Consider the following 25,005-nt stretch of genomic DNA (forward strand, 5'->3'; position numbering starts at 1 on the left):
GTTCAAAATCGCATGCATATTCTAACATTTAGGAACTTCTGCGACAGTTTCATCCTTGACTGTATAAATTTATTTTACAGCTCCTGCAAGTGCTCCTATCATAGAAGAGCTAGAAAGTCCCAACAGTGACATAATAGAAGTCAGTTGGTTTCCTCCACTTTTCCCAAATGGACCTATTATTGCATATTATTTAATACTTTCTAGTGCTGTAGATGTTCAGAGGTATCAGTCAGTCAGTGGAAGGCACAGTTTTCAGTTTTACTCCACAAAGCCAGAGACTACATACAGGTAATATGTTTCAGGAGTAAAGTGTTTTATGACTATTTATGGGTTTTAAAGGAACAGTTCAGTGTAAAAATAAAAACTGGGTAAATAGATAAGCAAAATAAAAAAAGTTTCTAATATAGTTAGTTAGCCAAAAATTGAATTTATAAAGGCTGGAGTGACTGGATGTCTAACATAACATAAAATAATATAACATAACATAGAGCATTATTTCCTGCTTTTCATCTCTCTAACCCTGAATTAGTCAATGACTTTAAGTTGGACATAATATGGCACATAACTGCCCGGGAGTTTACAATTGATCCTTAGCATTCAGGTCAGATTCAAAAAGAAACAATTATGACCCATGCCCCCCCCCCCCAAATATCAAATGTTCTACCCTATGGCTATTATGTTAGACATCCAGTTACTTTATACATTACATTTTTGGCTAACTATATTAGAAACATTTTTTATTTTGCACATGCTATCTATTTACCCAGTTTTTATTTTATACTGAACAGTTCCTTTAAAATATAGGGAAATTGAACATAACTCAGAGCCCTGCTAAATTACTGGGACCCCTAGTGATAACATCATTTTCCATTTATTATGCCTGTGTTATCAATACTATCTTGCAACTGCAATTACTTAAATAAAGCATATCCAAGGAATAATGGGTTTTGTGTTCTTATCTGCTTAAAAATTTATTTTACTCTTACTGCTTGCTGGAATATCACCGTATTAACTATCTTCTGGAAAGACATTCATTTTTAAAAAGCCTATCCATTGGTTAACAGATCATGTAACTGTAACTAAAAAACTTTTAATGCCATAGAGAAAAAAGGGGCCTGTTTAAAAAGCAATGTAGTAATCATTATTGACATAATAAAATGCAACAATACAGACAGACAGACCCTACAAAATAAATTTTAAAATCAGAGTAATGTATTTATAATTGTATTATAATTGTATTTATAATAATATGTGTAAAATGATGTTACCCATTATCAATAACAAATGTTTGAAGTGAAGTTCCCCTTTAAAGGAGAACTAAAGCTTAACTAAAGAAGTAGGCTAGAAATGTTGTGAATTATTTTTTGGGCTTCTATACCAGCCCAAGGCAACCACAGCCTATTAGCAGTAAAGATATTTGCCTCCAAAGATGCCCCTGAAGCTCCCCATCTTCTTTTCTGCTGATTCACTGCACAAGTTCTGGGCTGCTGTTACTTACTGATCTTAGAAGCAACTCACACTATACAGTACACATAGAATATATAAAGTACATAGAATATAAATTTCACAATATAGGGCTGATTATTAAATATACAAATAATTCATACATGGCATCACAGAAACCAGTGCAATTAACATCAGAATTTAATAATCAGCCCTGTAGCATTGGCTTATAATACAGTCCAATCTCATTTTCTGCTTGATAATTTGTGACAACCCCTAAGTTTAGCTTCTCAACAGCTGCTCAGAGCCCACTGAGCATGTGAGTGTCACAGACACTTTTCAAGATGGTGACTCCCTGTGACAAGTTTAAAGTCCTGGATCATTGCTGCTATTGAGAGGCTTAAACGTTAAGCTGGCGCAATAAGTTGAATATATAAAATATGGCATTTTTAGTTATATTCATTTCTAGGGTTTAGTTCTCCTTTAACTGTCTTTATGCTATAGCATACCTATGCTATGTAACACATTTAGCAGATGTTACCAAAAGAGGCTCTGCAAACAGGGGCTGCAACAGAAAAATAATACAATTAGTGAAGTCCAGTGATTTCTCTGACTAGCTCTTAGTGCAAAAACATGCCACTTTTACTTCCTTATATCCTCAGAACTTCAGAAACAATTTGAACTAGAAAGTTTTTGGATTTTAACTATCTTATTCAATTATGTACATAATGCTTATTTCCTAAACAGATTTTCTATTAAGGCAGTTAATGCTGAAGGTGAAGGACCTGCATCAGAAGCAAATATAACAACTGCAAGAGCTATAAGTATGGATCCACTTTCTAATATTCTCATATACAGTTAATATCTATGGTGGTAACTAGTGATGGGTGAATCTGACCCGTTTCGCTTTGCCAAAAATGCTTTTTGACGCGTGACAATTTTTCACCGAGTAGAGTGTAGGGGCGAAAAAATTCACTCATCACTAATGGTAACACTTATCTATTATGCAAATGTTATGGATGCAACTGAAAATACTACACCCCCAGTATATAAATCTGTAGAGCTAATTTTAGTTTTTTTTTCTGAATTACATTTTCTGAATCACCCTATACTAGGCTAGCAGGCTGGTTGCTTTAGTTAACTCTCTTCTTTTGTTCAAGGACAGGCCCATATTAAGTCAAGGAGTTACATTATGGATGACTACAAAAAATTAACTTTGAGTGCCAAGAAGAAAACCTATGAACATCAATATTATTGTAATTGCAAACTATACAATAAAATGTTAAAAAAAACTTCCTTTTTGTTATGAGCTCATTCAGTTAGTATTTTATAAAAGATGCACAGACAGTATCTGAACTTTTAAAAATATACATATATTTATTTTATGCAGGCATACAGTGATTTGTTAAATATAGTGTATTTGTTAAATATAGGAAAGTATTTATACTGTACATTGTACTGTATATACAAAGCCCTGAAGATAATAAACAGCATTGTCACAGCTAAACAACTTTGTATGGGTTGAAAAAAAAAATCATAGTTCACAGGCAATTTACATCTATACATTTGTATATTTGTATTGGGTTTCCCTGAAGTAGGTATTAGTTAGATGGTATGGATAAGGGTGATATAAATAAATATCTTTAACTTCTGCAGCACCTTTCTTCAGTATATTCATAACAATCTTGTGCACAGCCCAAAGTGACAAGACACTGTCTTGTCCCTCTTATGTATATTTAAAAAATAATCTAAACTCAATATTAATGTTGGAAAATATACTTCAAGCTAAAACTGCACAAAATTGGGACATTGTGGACATACTCAGTTATATCTCTTTAAATGGATTAGCAGGAAATGACAAAATGTAAACAAAGTACTACAGTAGAAAAATCAGTAAAATCTTTCTTAATGAATACCATTAGCTGAATAATACTTATATACTGTATACCAGGGTTGTCTCTTTTTAATCACTGTTTGTTCAGTTCCAGATGAATCCCCATGGCTGTTTCTTTCTAGCAACAACACCCTAATCAAAAGGGACAATCTACAAGACAGTGTACATGGTGAAGCTCAATGTCTATTGATGAAGAATAGAATAACAAGTGAGAATTGCTCTTTGAAGAACAAGTTAAATTAACCAATGGGCTTTTCACAACATGATTTATGGCCACCCTAACAGCCTTATTTATCCTTTCATATATACACTAGGCCCACATTTGTGTCTTTAGTAGGATAGCTGTCTACTTGCAAATGAAAAGAAACCTGTGTGTAGTTAATGTAAGATGTTGCTAAGAGAAAATTCAATTCAGTGAGACCTTTTTGACATTTTATTTGTTTTAACTTGGTAAGTTCCAAAACAGAGAATCAACAACATTTAAAATTGTTTAGAATACACATTACTTAGGGGGTTATTTATCAAAATCCGAATGTATCTGATTTTATTTGATCTGATTTTTCATTGTTAAAAAGTACGATTCAATTGGATCGGAAAAACTCGATAAAATTTAGTGAAAACCTGAATTGTACACTGTTTTTGGATTTTTTTCCCGAATCACTAGATTTTTTGGCAATCTCCCTGGACGCTTTCCCTCACTCTTGCGCTGGCTAAAATGAAAAATCGCCGGCGCTAAGCACACGCGGCGATTCGTTTTCCGAAGTCGCCCGAAGTTGCCTCATGGGGAAACTTTGGACGACTTCTGAAAACAAAGGAAGGTGTTCAGGGAGATTGGTCGCCGCAAAGACAAGCTGATTAGTCGCCAGGTGACTAAATCTTCCCGCAACGCCCAGTGTGACCTTACCCTAAAGCCTGCTTCTTTTTTGCGCATTTTTAAAAAGTGTTATTATAAAACAGTATCTTGTACATGATCCCAAATAAGATAGAATTAATCCTTATTGAGGCAAAACAATCCTATTGGTTTTTATTAATGCTTGCATTTTTTCTTAGTAGACTTAAGCTATGAAGATCCAAATTACCGAAAGACCTTATGTCCAGAAAACCCCAGGCCCAGAGCATTCTGCATAACAGATCCCATATGTGTGAAATTTTCATCTTACGATAGTCTCTTCTTTCAGGTATTTCTATTAACATTCACACACAAGAGGTCTACTTCTCAGAGCAAAACCATATATGGGTAAAAAGAGTTAATGATATGGCAAATACAACTGATCCTAACCTTTTGTATACTGGCCAAAGTTCTATTAGTTCCTTATCTGTGGACTGGCTGCATAACAAGATTTATTTTATCATGGACAAGCAGGTAGGTTTTTTCCAAATATTTTGTATATGTCTTAATTCAACCCAATTTACAGATGGAAACGTGTGATGCTTCCACTTGTATAATTTTAAAAATGTTAGCTGGCATATGAGTTCTTATGAATATTGCCCATTTCAGAGGTGCATATTGAAGTGCAGCTTCCCAACATTGTGCCAGCTCCAAACCCACCCCTGCTGAGCCCAGGCTCTGTTCCCTTTGTCCCAGATGCCAGAAATGGGTCAGTCACCAAGGGTGATTATTTCTGCAACAATTTCAAAAAAATATATTCCAAGGTATTCAATAAAAGTTAAAAAATTAAATTTTTATTTCACATCAAATATTAAAAAGTAGGCATACAGACCAATTGACGCTCCGCCTTACGCTTTTCGAACCCAACCGGTACTTATTCATAGGCGTCAATTGGTCTGTATGCCTACTTTTTAATATTTGATGTGAAATAAAAATTACATTTTTTAACTTTTATAGAATGCCTTGGAATATATTTTTTTGAAATTGTTACATGTGCCCTTTGAGCTGGGGGCTATATTCCAGCGCTTTGGCCCTTTTAGACTGGCCTTATAGTCTAGACTGCAGTAGTTGGTCAGTATTGCTTCTTTGTGATTATTTCTGCACACATAACTTTGCTGACTGTGTTTGCTGGGGTTCTCTTATGCTTCTATATATTCTGCAGCATTTGCTTGTTAATCATAGACATTGATATTATAAGACAATTTACAATTCGACTTATTTTCATATTTTGTGTGATTTGAATTAATTGCCTTTCTATTCTGCCTCATCTGGTTACTGGAATAAAGGTGCATTGCTGCCAGAAATCAGATCTTTTGTAAGGTGGATTTTTATTGTCACTATTATATGCTTTACTTAGGGGCAGATTTATCAAGGGTCGAAGTGAATTCTAGGGAATTTTCGAAGTATAAAACTTTGAAATTCAAAGTAATTTTTTGGATACTTCAACCATCGAATAGGATAGTACGACTTCGAATTTACTTTGAATTCGATTTGAAGTAAAATAGTTCGAATATTCGACCATTCGATAATCTAAGTACTGTCTCTTTAAAAAAACTTGACTTCAATACTTCGTCAAATTAAACCTGCCGAAGTGCTATGTTAGCCTATGGGGACCTTCTACAGCATTTTTTTAAGTTTTTTGAAGTCGAAGTAAAATCCTTTGATCGTACGATAAAATCGTTCGATTCGAAAGATTTAATCGTTCGATCGAACGATTTTACTTTGACTGCAGAATACCCAAATTCGATGAAAAAAGTTCGGATTCGATAGTCAAATTCAAAGTATTTCAATTCGATGGTCAAATTTCGAAGTATTTTTTACTTCGAAATTCAACTCTTGATAAATCTGCCCCTTCCTGTTCATGCTTTGTCATTCCATTCTGTAATTGAAACCACTGACTGTTTGCTTTGACGAAAGGGGTAGTTTGACTTTAAGTTATTTTTAGTAAATTATAGAATGTCCTGTTTGTAGCAACATGGTCTTCATTTTTAATTGTTATAGTATTTAAATAATTTGCCTTTCTCTTCTGCTTCTTTTCAGCTTTGAAAAGGGGCACGTTAACTATTGCTCTTTGAGGTTATCTATCTTTATTGTTATTAGTGATGTGCGAATTTATTCGCCAGGCACAAATTTGCATCGAATTCCCACATTTCGCAAATTTTTCGGCATATCGAAATGGTACAAATTTGCCCATCATTGATTGTTATTGTTACTTTGTATTACTTATGTTCATATTCATGCCCTTTTCTATTCATCTTCCAGTCCTTTGTTCAAACCACTGCCTGTTTGCTAGGATAAATTAAACCCTAGCAACCAGGTAGGTGATGAAATTCCAAACTTAACTAATGAACAAAAAGTAAAAACAAAAAAGAAAAATGTAAGACTTACTGCATATTATTTTAGAATACCACTGTCTATATCATGCTAAAAGTTATTTCAAAGGTGATCACTGTAAGTCTCCCTTTATCTATCTATAGAGGTACCTGTCTCTTCAAAAACTATGAATAGATGCCATGTTCTATGCTGCAATCCAGCTGTTTAACAGTTCTTCTCTTTTTGCATCATTTGAAATCGTGGCTGAGATGGAGGGACTAAAACACTGATGTTACAAATTGTAACAACATCTCCACAGCTTACAGACAGCATGCATGAACTACATAACCCACAATGCATTGCACTGTGATGTTCTTTTCCTTATTAAAATTACATGTGGGTGAATTGTGGATTTTGCTGATACAAAGTAACAGTAGTCAGCCAGCTCAGCAAAGTAGTCAGATAGATCAGCAGAAGAGCTGGGGCTAGGCTTTGGGAACCAGAAACCATTAAAAATCATGAAAAGTCTGCATATTTTTTAAATGATGTATTTTGCAAAGTTGCCTGAAATTTTGTTTACTTTTCGAAAAGCTTAAGTTATGTTTTTGTGGAGTTCCCCTTTAACTCCTGTCCATTATAATGTTATTGCAAGTGTATAATTTTGAGCAGCTACTTTTTGTGTACTTCGACTAAGGAATAGTCCAAATTCGATTTGAATTTGAAAAAAAATTGAAAATTCGAATATCTAAATTTATGACGTACTGTCTCTTTAAAAATTCGACTTGGACCATTCGCCATCTAAAAGCTGCCAAATTGCTGTTTAGCCTATGGGGGACCTCCTAGAACCTATTTGGAGTCAATTGGTGGACTTTGAAAAATCGAAGGCTTTTTGGGAAAAACTTCGAATCTAAACTCCAATTGGAACTATTCAAATTCGGCCGAATACGGACATATTCGATCGAAAATGGACCTATTAGACCAAAAAAAAACTTCAACTTCATTTTGTGTGGTCTTTTTGAATTCAAATTTAGAAGTTTTTTCAATTCTAAATTAGACCCTTGATAAATACAGTATGACCCTAAAAGTTACCTATAGGTCATGCTGATCGTTTTTTGATGATAGTTCTGCTTTTGTAAGTAATTGTCACTTGAAATTAAACCAACTAAATCACCTAAACAAGGGAGGACTCCCGGTATATGTTTTTTAGGTGTACAACTGTGAATTGAAAAAATGTACAGCAGCTAAGAAGATTGGATTATCAGCTGAAATGAATCCCATTAAAATGTTGGCTGATCCATTTAATGGGTAAGTAATAGTTTAAAATACGTTTTACAGCATGTTCAACTTTGCTTGTGATATGCAGAGAGAAGAATGCAGTGCAGGCATATCTTTTTCACAGTTCCTAACTACTTGCCAAATGTGGTATGCAGTTATGCAGATGTCTGCTTCTGTTTGCATACTAAAATTAAGTACTCTTGTAATCTAGGGGCTGTCTAAATGCCCTAGCCCAGTTTGCATGTAAGCAGTGCCGGGCCACGCTGGGCAGGTGCCCTAGGCAGGCCCGGAGGCCGCGGCGCCTGTTTAGTGTGTGCCTGCACGAATTAGCACGCGTGCGCATGCGCAAATTTGTGCTCGCGTACGCATGCGCAAATTTGCGCATGCGCAGAAGCTCACAAATCGCGAAAAACACATAGAGTCAGCAAGAGAAGGGAATCGGACTTGGGGTAGGCAGCAGAGGAGGTACGTGCCTGGCGCCCTCCCAGCTTTGCGCCCTAGGCACGTGCCTACTCTGCCTACCCCTAGTTACGGCCCTGCATGTAAGGCCTTTTTATCAGAATTCAAATTTGTGTAGTCGCCTGGCGACTAATAGCCTTGTCATTGCGGCGACCAATCTCCCTGAACGCCTTCCCTCACTCTGCGCTGGCTAAAATGAAAAATCATTCATTGGTCGCTGCAAAGACGAGGTGATTAGTCGCCAGGCGACTAAATCTCCCCGAAAGCCCAATGCGTCCTTACCCTCAGAGGTTTTTTGCTCCATGGCTAAAAAGCATGAATGTCTACTTATGTATTTATTAAAAAATTCTAATATCAAATCACAAACAAATAAAAACGCATTCGAACGAATCCGAATAAAGGTATTAAAACCTTAAAATTCTAATTTTCTGAAGAACTTTTGTGTGATTACAAACAAACAAAAACTGTGCAGTAATACTTTACTGGGGTTTTGTTTTTCTAGGATAAATTTATGTGTTCATAGGATTGATGGGAACTGAGTGAGAAAGGTAGAAGTAAATTTGATATAAAAAATGTTTTAAAAAATGCTGGCTTAGCTGTCTGAGATCTTTCTATGCATGTCATGTCACCGTTAGTCTATATATATTTCTTGTCCTTTTTCATTTGGATGCAATAGTACTTCAGTATACATATGTTGTTGACTATGTCATTCTTTGAAAAGCCAGTAGATGATAATTGGGTTTTGTCCAATATGGAGGTATCCAGGAGAAATGCATTGGACTTAATGTTCTTCTCTACCTGCAGCTGCACAGTATTTAAATTAACCGGGAAAACTCTGGGAGGTGGGTTTCAAGTCCGGCTGCTTTTTATCAGAGCTCTATTTGAGATATTTGTTTGTTTCTTACTTTATCTTTACATTCACACTTACACTTGGAAATGAATAGAAAGTGTGTGAGTTTTTCTGCTCACTGCAGGGATATCACCCATCCATCACCAAACAATTTCCAAATGATAACAAACCCTACCAGGCTCACGTCCCACAGGCAGAGAAGGTAGAGTATGGCGCACACAGGGAATTTAGGACAAGCAAAGTATGGCACACACAGGATACATGGAAATCTATCAGGAGCACTTTAAGATGAACATTTCATGCTGTGCTACATACAGTGACACAATGCTGGTGCACCTCCAGCAGTTTGTATAAAATGTGAACAGGCTTAGGGCGGCAAAATATGAGGAGTGGTATGCTGCCAAGCTGCTTTTTGAGGAGCACTGGGGACGCGCAGCTCCTCAGTGTTCCGGTGCATGCACATGGAGTGGGGGCAGTGAATGCGCTAGGACCGCATGGATTAGGGGTGCAGCCTAGGAGTGGCTGGCAAGGAAATCCAACCCTTGATGTAAACAGGTGAAAAATGTGGCACTTTCAGTGGGTTTGCGGTGTGAACAGTACAGGATTTTACAGGTGTGAACAGTACAGGGCTTTATGGGTGTGAGCAATAGAGTTGCTACAGGTGTGAACAGTACAGGGCTTTATGAGTGTGAACAATACAGGTGCTACAGGTGTGAACATGTGACTCGAGTCTGAATCAATACAGGGTGGATGGAACAATGCAGAGGCCAGATAATCTCAGTAGTGATTCATTTTATAGATTACACAAGGTAAATTATCAAGAAAATATTCTCTCTTTCTTCTTATATGCACTTGTTATATATTAAGATGTAAAAGTTATGTTTTTCACAGTGCTAATTTAATGCTATGATTAATATTTTTCTCACAGATATCTCTTTTTTCTTCTTGAAGATGGAATTCACAGAATTATTCTACCACAATATTCCATAGAGAACAATTTAACAAACCATATAGTAATGAAAAATGGGATTCAAGATTTTGTAATTAATGCTCAGTCAAAGAGAGTGGTTTATACCAGCAGTGAAACATTTATTTCCATTGTATCTGCCTATCTGGATGGTTCTGATGCTCAGCTCCTAAGGGAAATACCAAAGAATTCATTTGAAGAAATAAGAAGTTTTATTTTTTTGAACAATACAGTCATGTTCACAGATGGGAAATCTGTGTTTTCTGAAGATTTTTATTTTGATAGGTATTGGTATAATGAATACTTAGTAACCTGTGATCTTGCAGGACCAATATATACAGATTACGACAAATTTGTCTTGTATGGAGAGTCCACACAACCTTTTCCTGTCCCAAGTGAGCCTGAGCAAGTGATGGTCTTGTTTGGTACACAGTCTGCCACAATTTTGTGGAAGCCACCAAAGCCTACTATAGAATCTAGTAAGCATTTATTCTCTGTAATTTCTCTCTTACTTTGTATAAACATAAATGTAAATGCCACATTCATGGAATAATGTTGTCGTAAAGGACAACTAAACCCTAAAAATGAATTGGGCTACAAATCCCATGTTTTATATACTGAACTTATTGCACCAGCCTAAAGTTTCAGCTTGTCAATAGCAGCAATGATCCAGGACTTCAAACTTCTCACAGGGAGTCACCATCTTGGAAAGTGTCTGCGACACTCACATGCTCAGTGGGCTCTGAGTAGCTGTTGAGAAGCTATGCTTAGGGGTAGTCATAAATTATCCAGCAGAAAATGCGGTTGGTCTGTAATATAAGCTGATACTACAGGGCTGACTATTAAATTCTGATGCTAATTGCACTGGTTTCTGTGCTGCCCTGTAGTAATTATTCATATTAATGACTAATCAGCATTATACTGTGACATTTAAATTCTATGTATAATGTTTATTATGAGTGGGTCCCTAAGCTCAGTAAGTGACAGCAGCACAGAGCATGTGCAATGAATCAGTAGAAAAGAAAATGGGGAGCTACTGGGGCATCTTTTTAGGGCTGTGATTGCCTTGGGCTGGTACAGAAGCCTAAAACATAATATACAACATTTCTACCTACTTCCCTGTCCTTTAATCTCACAGTTATGGCATCATGTAAGACTAATAATATAATGTACAATTCCCCCCCCCATATTTAAGGTCCAGCTGCTTGGCAAGAATGGAGATATACTGTTAATGTATCTGAAAACAACCTTAAAATGGAACAGATTTTCTATAATATTTCTTCTACTGAGTTAACAGTGAACAAACTAAATGTGTCTACTAAATATGAAGTTATTATACAAGCTTCATCTCCTGCCGGGAAAAGTCAATGGACAACGGCTATCAGTGGGACCACTCTGCATTTAGGTGAGTTAAAAGGACTCAGAAAGGGAAACGGGCAGGATAAAAACCAGGACTAGGGAAATAAACAGGAAACATGCACAGGAAATATAAGGAAGCAAATGGGAAACTCAAAGGACCTGTGGTCAGATAAATAACAGTTGAGCAGACTATGCTTACCTACAACCTCAAGGATAACCAAGCATTGAACCAGCAGTGCGTTTACACAGAGCAGATGCATTGCTGACTACATATTTAATAACTGGGCCCTAGTTCGATTCTATTCAGGATGTTTTTATACATTTTTTTTAATATATACAAAATATTGCCCTGTAATAATATGCATCACTGAAAAGATATATTGACTACAGTAGATGGTGGACCATAGCCTTTGGTGATTCACTGACCTACTGTACATGGAAGGCCAGTTCTGAATTATGGATTTATGTTTCAGAGGAAGAAGATCCCTTTTTACTGGCTGTAGGCATTGATGGAATATGGAAGCAACCTTTGGACAAATTTGGTCCTGAAATATTGATTTCTGACAAATTCAGATTCATAACAGGTAAAAATGTACCAGCAAACTTGTAGATAACGATAGTACAGATTAGACAGTGACCAGGCCATTATTGAGATAACTTTTCTTAAAGGCACATGAATAATTTGTTTAATTTTTATTTGTGCATTAGCGTTTAGCCATGGCTGCCATCTTTAAAAAAATAATATTGGTACTACATATCTTTGTAGGGAATTGTACACGAGTGTTATACTTCTTACAAAGAATTGACTTACACACATTTAGCTCCAACTCAATGTGAACACCTGAGCAAAGATGCTTATTTAGAGGTTTATTAATAGCTATTTCTTCTTTGAAGACATTGATTTTTACAATGGCACACTCTACTGGAGCAATGTCACAGGACATGTTGACATTTGGGAGATGAATTCTAGCAACTCTGCAATAAACATTCCTGATATAAAAAGAGCTGGACCACTGGCATTTGACTGGATTGGACAAAGCATCTACTGGGCTGACCAATTCAACACCATGGTATAAGATTTAAACTAAAATGGATACTTATGATATATTTCTACCAAAGTATTTAAGTATAAATATATACAGTCCTTGTTTTCTTCATTGCACTGATAAATTTCAATCTCATAAAAAATGCAAAGCTGATGACTACTGGGGCCGTGCCACATTTGGTCTTATTATATCCCCCAGGCTAAATACTTTTTACTTAATTTAGAATTTGAGATCAATGCCTTTCTTTATGCTCTGCCAGTTCCATTACCCCCTGAGCAATTCATTAGCTATAGAATTACAATGACACTAAATCTATATTGTACTATAATAAAAATTTACTAAAACAAATGTTATTTTGTAGTACAGTTACTAAAGGTACAGTACCACTTAAAATCAATGCTTTGTGGTTATTTCTTATTTCCTTCTGAGTTCTAATTATTTTAATGCAATATACTAAAACCAATTCTTGTAAATCCAATTCCCAAATATATTTTAGCAATCAGAAGCTCACTGCAAGTATGCGGGTATAGATTTCTCCATCCGCAATTTAATCGATGGGAATATTTATACATGAGTTTATATAAAAATAATGGCCTAAATACAACTGCATTCTTTTCATTGTTGATGAATCGAAAACTAGTATTGTAAGACTGTTACTTAAGTGGATACTGTAATAAAAGGTGCAAAGATTGCTCTAGTTCTAATAACCCATAGACTAGTGCTAAAAACTTGGAAGCTTTCATTGCAGAAGCAAAGACATAAAGCACGATTGGGCTTTTTTAAATTAAGTAGACCACATTATTTGTCCATCAGTTTGTATGTGTCATCATATATGTAGCAAATTTGTGCAGCTCCCTATCCTACTTAATATTGTACATTAAAAGTAGAATAAATAGTGGCAGAAAACTGTGGGCTGCTGCAGTAATAGACACAGGCCCACAGGTGACTATATATAAATACTGCCCTGGAACAATGGTGGAAAAAGGTACATCACATGTATAGGTGCATTCAAAGGGGAAGTTAGGCACTACATGCAAATTCTTGCTACCTTTTAACTAAAACAAAACAAAATATTAAGATGAGTGTGCTCTATTAGAAACAGGAAGATATGGAGTTATATAAATACAAAATAATATTTACTACAAAATCAAGAGAGTAAAGTTATGAATAGTGATGGGCGAGTTTATTCACAAGGTGCCAGTTCGCGGCAAATTTCCACGTTCCGCCGCCGGCGATTAAACTTGCGAAATTGCAGTGAAAAATATATTTGACACCGGCGACAATTCAGACGCCGGCGGCAATTCTAGCCGCCCATTGACTTTAATGGGTGTCGGAATTGTCGTTGTCACGTTTTGCGGATTTTTTGCCATTTTGCGAATTCCTCAGGAAATTGGCAAATTTTTTGATGAAGCAAAATGGGAGAAATTTGCCCATCACTAGTTATGAAATGAGTGAATTCATTGTTCTTGACTATTATTTACATGCCTCTTTTTGTGCCAACAGGTTTATAGAAAACATTTGGCCACTGCTGGCACTGAAACTGTGGCAATGGCTCAATATCGAGTAAATGACATGGCAGTGGATTCAGTTAATGCTTTCCTTTATTGGAGCACTGACTTCAGTGTGGAGAGTAGTAGGCTAAGTGGGCAGAACCACATGCTTTTCCAAAACATTACACTATTCTCCAAGAAGCAGGTAATCTTTGCAATACAGAATTAAGCACTACATCTCGTTAAACATGTCTTTCATGAAAAGCCTAATTACAATATGGTCTGAAGTGCTCTTGAATCACCTGAAGTCACATTCATTTTCATGCATACTAGCATCCTTCTGAAAATAACACAGAGCTAGTCCCATCACAATTTCCCATAAATCTTCAGTCTGGGACTCAGACCAAGACCGTCAATTTTACGCAATGAACTGGGACGTATGTAGAACACAGCACGATAGAGCAAATTGTCAAATTGCACATCTGAAATTCAGTTAATAAATAAAGTTACAATTAAAAAACCTTTAAAAGAGTGGTCAGTGGCAGGGTCAGTAGTCACTGATGATGTGATTCAGAGAAAACGGGTGGAACATGAGAATTGTTTTTATAAAAAGCAACTTTTCTTGTGATATGAGCGAAATTATGCAGTGAAAATGATGTGGTGTAGGAACTATGCCCTGTAGATATACAGAGTAAGAGTATTTGGGCTTTCCATGTTTTTTAACTCTATTTTGCTTAACAGTAACGTAACTACAAAGTGTCGGGCCCAGGTGCAGACCGTGCAGCCGGGCCCCCCACCCCCTTACGGGGCATACGCACTTACGAGAACTGCCAGCGGCCCTGGCACAATTGCACCCCCTGCTCCCTCTGTAGTTCGGCCACTGGTGCTTAAAAGTTGTGGGCCTTATTTACAATTGAGGATAAAGTGCTATATCCAAAAAACTTTGAAAAGTCTGATATGTCTTTCCCACAACAGTGCATTTTATCAAGCATTCCAGAATAAATGAACCTGCTACACAAAGGTGCAAAATTCTGTGAGCTGCAAGGCTCAGAAACACTGGTGCAAAACTTGTGGCTGTTAGCAATAAGATGCCCTAAATTCTGGAAAGAATGTGAGCCCCCGTATTTTTTAAATTTATGTAGATGCAATTATATAGGTTACAGGAGCACAATGGCCAAAGAAAGTCATGAATTTTACATCTATTCATTGGTAGGCATAAAGTACATATATGATGCCCTCATACCTGTATGTGTGTGCCTAGTAACTCATTTACATTAATTAGCACAATTGCTAATTTTAATATGGCCATACTTGCTGGGATGTTCAAAATGATGCCATATTTCCAATCTTTTTTTTTTTAAAAAAAGTACCTACTCAATATAACTATCTATCATCTATCATCTATCTATCTATCTATCTATCTATCTATCTATCTATCTATCTATCTATCTATCTATCTATCTATCTATCTATCTAGCTGTCTAATGCTATCATGTTTATATTTTTAAACAGGTAGTCTCCCTAACTTTGGATATCAAATACGATCATCTTTACTGGATTGTGAAGGATGGACTAAAATTAAACTTGTACAAATCAGGTCTTCGCAAAGATAGGTAAGGGAATGTGCTCTAAATGCTATTTCTTATATGCACACTCATGCATGTTCATCTTTAAGTTTAATATTTTGTTGAATATTAGTATATCTATTTTCTCTAATGGACGCTAGCAGCTGTGTTTTCCAAGTGAGAGTAAAGCATTATTTCTCTTTAATATGTATTTGACTATACCTAACCTCTGACACTGGCTTATTATACCACAGATCGACTAATGATGTTGCTAAAGTCATAGAATTTGCCTCATGGAGCACTTCTGAAATTTCCCAGCATGCTCTGACATTTTACAGTGATCGTTTATTTTGGATTAATGGGAAGAAATACATAACAGTGCAAGAAATCAGCCAACCTGCATGCATGCCTTTCTCCCAACCTGCAGAATTTACAGCATTTACTTTAATTCATAGTTCTCTCAAGCCATTACCAGGTAAGAAACAAGAAGCATCTTTTAATGATAATTCCTTCTATATGTTTAAGTATAAGCAAATGGCAGTTCCTTTGCATAAGCATAGTACTGGTTTCAGTACAATATCACGATTGGTAAGATAATTCTCCAAGGCTTTTTATAAGGCAAAATCAAATTTATTTTGAGGTGCAAATGTTTTGGTAGAAGAGACAATGTGTGTATATTCACACATTGAAACAATAATTTCATGACCACTATATATCAACAATAGATTGTTTGCCCTAGGTTAACCCCTTTGCCAGATTTTTCCAAACTTTCAAATTGGGACAGTCAAAGAATTAAGTATTAGTTAGGATGAGTTTTAGGGTAACATTAATTTGCTTTAAACTGTTATAACTTAATAAATACTCAATAGCAAAGTAAAGTTTGAATCCAAAAAGTCCCAAATTTGCCTGGAATGAGAAAGGTTTTGGAATAAACCCAAGGAATTGCAAAAAACTAAGGCTGATATACTAAGGAACAAAAATACTTTTTTTTATGTGCAGGAAATTTTTCATACATCCCCAGTGTAATTCCTGATGGGATTCCAAGTTCTTCAGTGAAAATTAGTGGCAATTATTCAAGTTTTGTTGTCCTGTGGGAGAGACCAGACAATGTAGACATTGGCACTATATTCTATTGTGTTGAGTCCAACAAACTGAGTCAACTGGTATGTATGTATTACTATCGAAACAGTAAATTAAGAGAACAAACATGGGGTCATTACAATAATAGATGCAAATATAGTACAGATGCATTAAACATTAAGAGCTACAGTAAGTGTCAAAGAGATGCCCATTGACTTCAATGCGTTTTGCTAATTTTTCGGGGGAAAAGTTCGCCCATCACTATTCATAACTAGTGGTTCAGTGGGCAGTAGTTCAATACATTGTTTTGCAGAAACAAAATAGCAGAACTAGCCAATTTCAATAACTTACTAAACTAACCTGCTTTAATTTTTCAGCATGCCACAGCTGATGGAGGCTGCCTTACACCAGAAGGCTTTATCAATTATTCCTACACAGTAGGAGGACTGGGGCCTTATGAAGAATTTGACTTTGCTATAACACCATATACATTCTGGGGAAGAGGTCCCACCACTTTGCTAATCCTACGTTCACCAGAAGGAGGTAACTAGTTAACTAGATAATGAAGTTAAGTAGTTCATTAATAAAACCATATTAGTGTAACAACTACTGCAATTAAGGGGCAGTGGCTGTGTAAAATCCCTAAAGTAAGATTTCTAAAGCTCCAGTTTTACCTCTTTGTACTGATGTAATAAGTTATACTGTATAATGTGCCATAAGGTCCAAAATAATTGTTAAGTAGTCAATTTTGTATCTATCCATCCAACAGATACAAATGTAACAGAGAATAAGTTTATATCTGTGATTTCACCTTAAATTTCCCGTTTACAAATAAAGAAATTCAGAAAATTAATTCATTCAAATCATTCATTCAAATCTGGGTTGAAGTGGCAAGTTTATTTTAGTGTATCTAAAGCACAGCATATTTAAAATTAGACTTTCAGTATATGCTTTACAGGCCTGCGAAAGATGGATAATGGAAAACAACTGCCAAATGAAATATTAGTTATCAGTATAATTTCTTTCTTACGATACACATAAAATATATTTCCGCAGAAATACCACTAGATGGTGATCTAGGATAATATGACTGCAGGACAGGAACATTCAGCATGGTTTTTATATCTGTGTTCCTAGTATTCACCACTTACTACTGCTGCTTCCATTGAGGAAAATATAGTACAGGTATAGGATCTGTTATCTAGAAACCCATTATCTAGGAAGCTCCTAATGAAACAGTACTTTTTACTTGATCCCTACTAAGATATAATTAATCCTTATTGGAGGCAAAGTAATCCTGCTGGATTTAATTAATGTTTAAATGATTTTTAGTAGACTTAAAGGAAAACTATACCCTATAGCCCAAACAATGTAGGTCTCTATAAAAAGATATTGCATAAAACAGCTCAAATGTAAAACCCTGCTTCATTTAAATAAACCATTTTCATAATAATATACTTTTTTAGTAGTATGTGCCATTGGGTAATCCTAAATAGAAAATTGTCATTTAAAAAATAAGGGCAGCCCCCTGGGATTGTATGATTCACAGTGCAAACAAACATACCAAACAAACCACATGTAAGTGTTTGCAGTGGTTCTGTTCAATAATGCAGAGACTGTGCAGGTCCACTCAGAGCTGCTGTTTAATCATGCTGCAGTGCAGATCTCACAATACATAACATGTCTGTCACAGCTTTATCACTTCCTGTGCTAGGAATACAAAACACATCCTGTGCTAATATACGGTCTGCCACTAGGTGACAGCATAACCCCTTAACATCTCCCTTTTCTAACTGTATAATCTAACATATTTAAACAATATTTCAAGCCTTCAAGTAGTAACGTTATTTGCCCTACTGTACTTAAATAATATGCACATATGTAACTTTTTTCAAAGATAACCAAACATGACTGTTTGAAAACTATTTAAAGGTTAAGTCTTTTTGGTGGCTGAATTCGCCTGCCACTGCGTGAGTAACGCGGGATCTCAGACTCACTCTCAGGCTGTGAGGCCGATGTGCAGTCCATTGCAGGCAAGTGCTCAGACTGGCTCTCCACTGTGGCCTCCACTTCTAGTCTCGGCGTTTCACTGGATTCTGTTACTGCAGGCTTGCTAGGACTGGGCTCTGCTGGCCTGAGGTCCACTCGCTCTGCTGGCCTGAGGTCCACTCGATTGCACCTGTACAGTGTACCCTCCACCTCAACCAGATAGGAGCGAGGGTCTGTTTGTTGGAGGCAAGTTCCTAGTCTCCATATGCCAGTCCTGTCACCTGGAAGAGGCTTCATTCTTATATTTTGCCCCACATTTAGTGCCGGAAGGTCCCTGGCCGTTTTATCATATGCAAGTTTTGCCACTTGCCGTTTGAAATGCAGCTTGCCAGGAACTTCTGATGCACCGCAAGGTTCCAGTAGTGTGTCAGTCACTGGGAGGGGAGTTTTCAGCCTGCGGGCCATTAGGCGTTGTGCGGGGCTAGTGTCCATGCCAATTGTTGGCGTATTTCTCCACAGCAAGATTGATTTCCATGGGTCGTCTCCTGCACTTTTTGCTCGCCTGCACAGGCCTTTAACAATTTTCACTGCCGATTCTGCTTTACCGTTAGCTTTAGGGTACATTGGTGACGAAGTAACATGCTCAAAACCCCATTCCTGAGAGAACTTGGTGAACAGAGCACAAGCAAATTGTGGACCATTGTCCGTGACGACTCGGTCGGGTTGGCCATACCTGGCAAGTTGAGCCTTGCATCTCTTAATGGTGGTGTCTGCCGACAGGTCAGGCAGCAGTTCTATTTCCCAAAAATCTGAATAGTGATCGACGATAAGCAGAAAATCCTTGCCAGCGTAGTTGAATATGTCCATACTCAGAATCTGCCATGGCCGTGTAGGGAGGGGATGTGACATCATAGTCTCTTTTTGTTGTTCGTGTGCATATTCGTTACACACAGTGCACTGTTCTACATAGTCTTTAATCTCCCCATGCATATTCGGCCAAAACAGTGTTTCTCTAGCCTGCCTGAAGCATGCCTCACCACCTATATGGCTCCAATGAATGCGACGTAGCATCTCTGCACGTAGTTGCTTTGGAATGATAATGCATTGGCCCTTGAAGAACACCCCTTCCTGTAAGCTTATTTCATCCCGGTAGTTCCAATACTCTCTAATAGCCACAGGTGTCTCTGCCCTTGAATCAGGCCATCCGTTGAGCACAACTGATTTGAGGTGTTCATCTTGCTCAGAGGACTCCCTGATCTGCGACAGACGCTGATGCGTGACATTTAAATAGTCGGCCTGGTTTATGCCCTCTATGTCGAGCTCTTCGCGGTACATGCTGCAGACTGAATGCTGGGCATGAGGTGCGTCCGCTTCGTGCCAGCGTGCTGTGGCTCTGCTCAGTGTATCACTGACATACATATATGGGCCCGGTTTATAGGTCACCTCCAGAGCATAGTTTTGGAGCGAGAGTAGCATGCTTTGAAGTCGTTTTGGGGCACTAAGCAAAGGTTTGTTGAATATCGCGACTAGCGGTTTGTGGTCTGTTTCAACCGTGATGTTTCCCCGACCGTACAAATAACTGTGGAAACGGTGGCAGGCAAACACAATGCTTAGGCATTCTTTCTCGATCTGAGCGTAATTCTGCTCAGTTGCAGTGAGGGCTCTGGAAGCAAATGCTACAGGTTGTCCATCTTGCAATAGGCAGCATCCGAGGCCATTCTGACTGGAGTCACTTTGAACTGTAATGGGCTTGCTAATGTCATAGTATCTTAGTACCGGTGCTGTGGTAATTAGTCGCTTGACCTCATCAACTGCTTCCTGGTGCTTTGGCAGCCAGTGCCATGGCATGTCTTTATCCACGAGCCTGCGCAAGGGCTCGCACACCGCTGAAAGGCGGGGCATGAATTTTGACAGGTATGTGACGAATCCGATGAACCTTTGCACTCCCTTTGAATCGGTTGGAGCAGGCATGTCTTTTATTGCCCTCACCTTCTCAGGATCTGGCTTTAACCCCTCTGCTGATAGTATATGACCATGGAAGCGGACCTCATTAAGTTTAAACTGTAGCTTCTTGATGCTCAGTCTCAGTTTCACTTCTCTGCAGCGGTTCATAAGGGCAATCATGTTGGCATCGTGGTCGCGAGTGGCCTCTTCTAGTGAGTCTCCACAACCCACTATTAGTATATCATCTGCAATTGGCTCCACACCTCGCAAGCCGGCTAGTAGTTCATGTTGTTTTCTTTGATACACCTCTGGGGCTACAGACACACCGAAGGGTAGTTTGAGCCAGCGCATTCGCCCCCAGGGTGTCCAGAAGGTAGTAAGAAAGCTGCTCTCAGTGTCCAATTTGATTTGTAGGAATGCATCCCGGGCATCCACCAATGAGAAAGTACGGGCTTTGGGCAGTTTATAGAGGACATCTTCAAGTGTTGGCATTATATAGTGGGATCTTTTCAGCGCTTTGTTCAATGCCCTTGGGTCAATGCAGATTCTGATTTTGTCAGCTTTTTTGACTATAACCATGTTGCTTATCCAGTCTGTGGGTTCAGTCACTGGGGCTAGGTTCCCATCCTGTATATGTTTGTCCAGCTGGGCCTTTACAGCTTCCCTCAGTGCGACTGGAACATTGCGTGGTGAGCATTGTACTGGTGTGACAGTTCGATCTAGGTCAAAGTGCACTTCCCCCGGTAGAGACTCTATCGGACTATTGTACACATCATGGTATGTGCTGGTAAGCTGGTGCTCAGTTAGCACCCCTGTGGTATGGCTTTCCAGATTGTGGAGTTCGTCTGGAATAGTAATGCGCATTAGACCCAAACGTTCACATGTTGAGCCCGATAGGAGCGGGTTCTGGCTTGCTTGGACTATTTCGAATTCCAGTCTGTGGCGTAGACCCTTTATGAAGCATTCCGTACGAAAAAGGCCCAATGACTTCATCACCTCCCCCGAATACAGCTTGAGTCTGGTCTGGCTAGGTACTAGTCTTACCTTGGGTGCTATCTTGTGTTTATCATGAAGGCTCATGACGTTGCATGTTGCTCCTGAGTCCAGCTGGCAACGTTGTCGGATGCCATGGAGCTGAAGGTTGACAAACCACTTTTTTCCTCGGGAGCTGGGTGGGCCCATAGTACTGGCAGTGTATATATGTCCATTGTCCTCCTTGTCCACCTCCCATTCAAGCTCCGCTTGATCGGCAACTGTATGTAGCTGACGCTGGTCATGTTTTGCTTTAAGGCACACTGCTGCAAAGTGGTTGAGGGTGCCGCAAAGTCGGCAAGTCTTGCCAAAAGCTGGGCATTGCGCTCTCCCCCGGTTGTGTGTGCTGCCACAATACTTACACTTTTCAGGGCTTCTGGAGTAGTTAGGATATCGTGCTATGCTGGGCTTTATGGTGCTTAGAAGTGCTGGCTTTTGGGCAGCTGTAGCATTAATACTGTCATCTGCTCTGGCCTGTTTCAGCACTTTCATTCGCAAGTCTGTTTGCTGCGCAGCTCGGCAAATATCAATGGCAGACGCCAACGTGAGTTCCCTTTCTCTTAGCAAGCGACGGCGCGTGCTTTCATCAGTAATACCTAGCACCAGCCTGTCTCTGATAAGTTCATCTTTTAACTGTCCATAATCACATGTTGCTGCTTTCTCCCTCAGTCTGGTTACAAAACAGTCAATCGTCTCACCCTGCTCTTGCTTGCATGATCCGAAGACAAAGCGCTCGAAGATTACATTCTTTGTCGGCTTGAAATGTGCTTCAAGGGCGTCCAAGATGGCAGTGGCGCTCTTTTGCTGTTCCTCTGTCAGATGCAGATTATGGCGATAAATGTGTCTGCACTCACCACCCATTAGACGCCTCAGAGTGGCTGCCTGTACCTCTTCCGATTTCTTGTCCAGTCCGGAAGCTAACATAAAGTCTTGAAATTCAGCTTTGAATGTTTCCCAGTTGGTAGCCAAGTCGCCGGACATCTTCATCTCGGCTGGTGGAGGTATCATGTTCGCGTACATGGTTGCTTAAATACCAATGCTTAGTATGCTGAGAGTTTCTTTTCCAGCTGGATGCGTGGATGGTGTGCTGTAGTTCAAGCTTCTGACACCATGTTTGCAGTGGTTCTGTTCAATAATGCAGAGACTGTGCAGGTCCACTCAGAGCTGCTGTTTAATCATGCTGCAGTGCAGATCTCACAATACATAACATGTCTGTCACAGCTTTATCACTTCCTGTGCTAGGAATACAAAACACATCCTGTGCTAATATACGGTCTGCCACTAGGTGACAGCATAACCCCTTAACAGTAAGGTCACGTGAGCCAATTAACAGACAGAGTTCTATCTTTTGCTTCAACACTTCTTCCTGTTACAGTTAGAGTTGTAGTATTTCTGGTCAGGTGATCTCTGAGGCAGCAGACAGAGACATCACAAAATGGTGGATCAAGGCAAGAGATGTAAAAGGACAATCTTTACTTAAGTATATATACCAGTTTTGTAAGATTCTTTAATATGCCACTTAATATCATATAAACTATCCGTTGCTTAAGTATTCATTTTGGGGGTATAATTTTCCTTTAAGATATAGAGATAAATATTACAGAAAGACCCCTTATCCAGAAAACCCCAGGTCCCAAGTATTCTGCATAACAGGGCTCATACCTGTATCATATTTAGAAACAGACTAAAATACTACAAATTGCAGAAATAAAATTACATCATTTTCATGTTATGAACTAATGTTTATAAAGGTCAATTTAAGATCAGTCTGAAAATTTTAAGTGGATAATAAGACTGATCTTGTTTGCTGTCTGGCAATGTAATGACGAAACAAACAGTTATTCGGGGAACTGCACACATTTATGACCATAATTTATGAAAAAGTCATATATTATGATTGTTTGATGACCGACAAGAGCAAATAAAATGCTGGCAAATGTACATTACATATATGCATATTATATTCCATTAATATGTAAGAGAACAAGATGCATTCTTATAACATAATTTGTTTTTTCATTTTTTTTCCAGTTCCTTCTCAACCCTTGAAGCCAAGAATATTTCTTTTACAGAATAATAGCATATCTGAGGGCGAGAAAATTGCAGTAGAATTGAGATGGGATAACCCAAACATGACCAGTGGAGTCTTGATAAAATATACTGTCTTATACAGAGTACTCAATCAAAGTATATTCAGTTCATCTCTTACTAACTGGACTTCAATGGATACAGCAGCATTACAACAATCTGTTCAACTTTATGATTTAAATCCTGGATTATTTTTACAGTTTCAGGTAAGGCCTGAAGTTATCATTCATTATTTCCCTTTTAGCAGTCTGTCTCTACTATGCAATAGTTCATGCCTGTTATTTTGAAAAGCAGTTAGCTGTAATAAAATGTCTATTCAAATGGAACACACACAATGCATTCAACCTAACTGTCAAAATAAAAATCTGACTCCAGTCCCTTCATGAAGCATAATAGATTGCTTAGAGTACTGGAAAATAACTTCATTTGTCCAGAAATGATACAGAAGTTATTATGGATTATATTTATAAATGTTGTTATTTCCATGAGCTAAAACTCAAATGAAATATCATTGTTCCCATTTTACCTCTGGGGCAAGGGAAATGAAAAGTGGATTTAAAGTGAAACTATGACTATGGCTAAGCATATAGATATTGTTCTGGGGTCTAAAATAACCATATGTTCACAAAAATAAATATTACAAGTAATACTGGAGTGCTTCCAGCCTGGTGTCTCATCTGATATTCTTCTGAAACCCCGGGCCAGTGCTCCTATCTGCAGAAAACTGCACCGGCCCGGGGTTCTTCCAGTGAGCACCACAGAGCGATCCTCTTCCGGCTTCTTTCTTCAAATTTCCTGGGCCAGACTCATGTGCAGTAGAACGAAATAGCTGGCTATTCAGATAACGTCTGACTTTCCGCTCTACTGCACATGAGCAGCCGCGCTAAGAAAGAGGAAGATGGAAGAGGATCGCTCCGTGGTGCTCACTGGTATAACCCCTGGGCCAGTGCAGTTTTCTGCTGATAGGAGCACTAGCCCGGGGTTTCAGGTAAGTAAATACAATCAATTAGGGGTGCCTAACATTTGGCACCCCCAAGTGCAAGACGACTTTCGTTCTCCTTTAAAGATGGGAGAAGTGATAGTGAGGCAGAAAACTTCTGTACGTCAAATGTGGTAGATCAGTAGAGATTATTAGTGAAGGTGGATTAATCCTCCACCTCTTCCTTTCCAACTGACTGTAATTTTTGCAGGATCAAGAAGCTAGTTCAAAAACCTATGTTCAACTATTTTATCCAGGGCAGGATATCTACTTTATACCCTGGCCATGCTTACCATCCATAGACATAGGTCTTTCATCCCCAGAATGAAGCACAACTGCACCT

At 38.3% G+C, this 25,005-nt stretch overlaps 1 protein-coding gene across 1 annotated transcript in view; it reads left to right on the forward strand.

Moving 5' to 3' along the window:
* The window catches only part of LOC108716156 (proto-oncogene tyrosine-protein kinase ROS-like), an 88,373-nt gene that overhangs the window by 14,158 nt on the left and 49,210 nt on the right, over positions 1–25,005 (forward strand). Inside the window, exons 5-19 of the mRNA XM_041562973.1 lie at positions 81–288; positions 2,191–2,267; positions 3,426–3,545; positions 4,516–4,700; positions 7,747–7,844; positions 10,052–10,569; positions 11,286–11,495; positions 11,923–12,033; positions 12,344–12,519; positions 13,999–14,190; positions 15,498–15,598; positions 15,805–16,025; positions 16,550–16,713; positions 17,008–17,173; positions 23,627–23,889. Of these exons, the coding sequence (XP_041418907.1) occupies positions 81–288; positions 2,191–2,267; positions 3,426–3,545; positions 4,516–4,700; positions 7,747–7,844; positions 10,052–10,569; positions 11,286–11,495; positions 11,923–12,033; positions 12,344–12,519; positions 13,999–14,190; positions 15,498–15,598; positions 15,805–16,025; positions 16,550–16,713; positions 17,008–17,173; positions 23,627–23,889 (2,810 nt within the window). The remainder of the gene's footprint in view (positions 1–80; positions 289–2,190; positions 2,268–3,425; positions 3,546–4,515; positions 4,701–7,746; positions 7,845–10,051; positions 10,570–11,285; positions 11,496–11,922; positions 12,034–12,343; positions 12,520–13,998; positions 14,191–15,497; positions 15,599–15,804; positions 16,026–16,549; positions 16,714–17,007; positions 17,174–23,626; positions 23,890–25,005) is intronic.

Source organism: Xenopus laevis, chromosome 5L (genome assembly GCF_017654675.1).
Source record: "Xenopus laevis strain J_2021 chromosome 5L, Xenopus_laevis_v10.1, whole genome shotgun sequence".
Taxonomy (NCBI): domain Eukaryota; kingdom Metazoa; phylum Chordata; class Amphibia; order Anura; family Pipidae; genus Xenopus; species Xenopus laevis.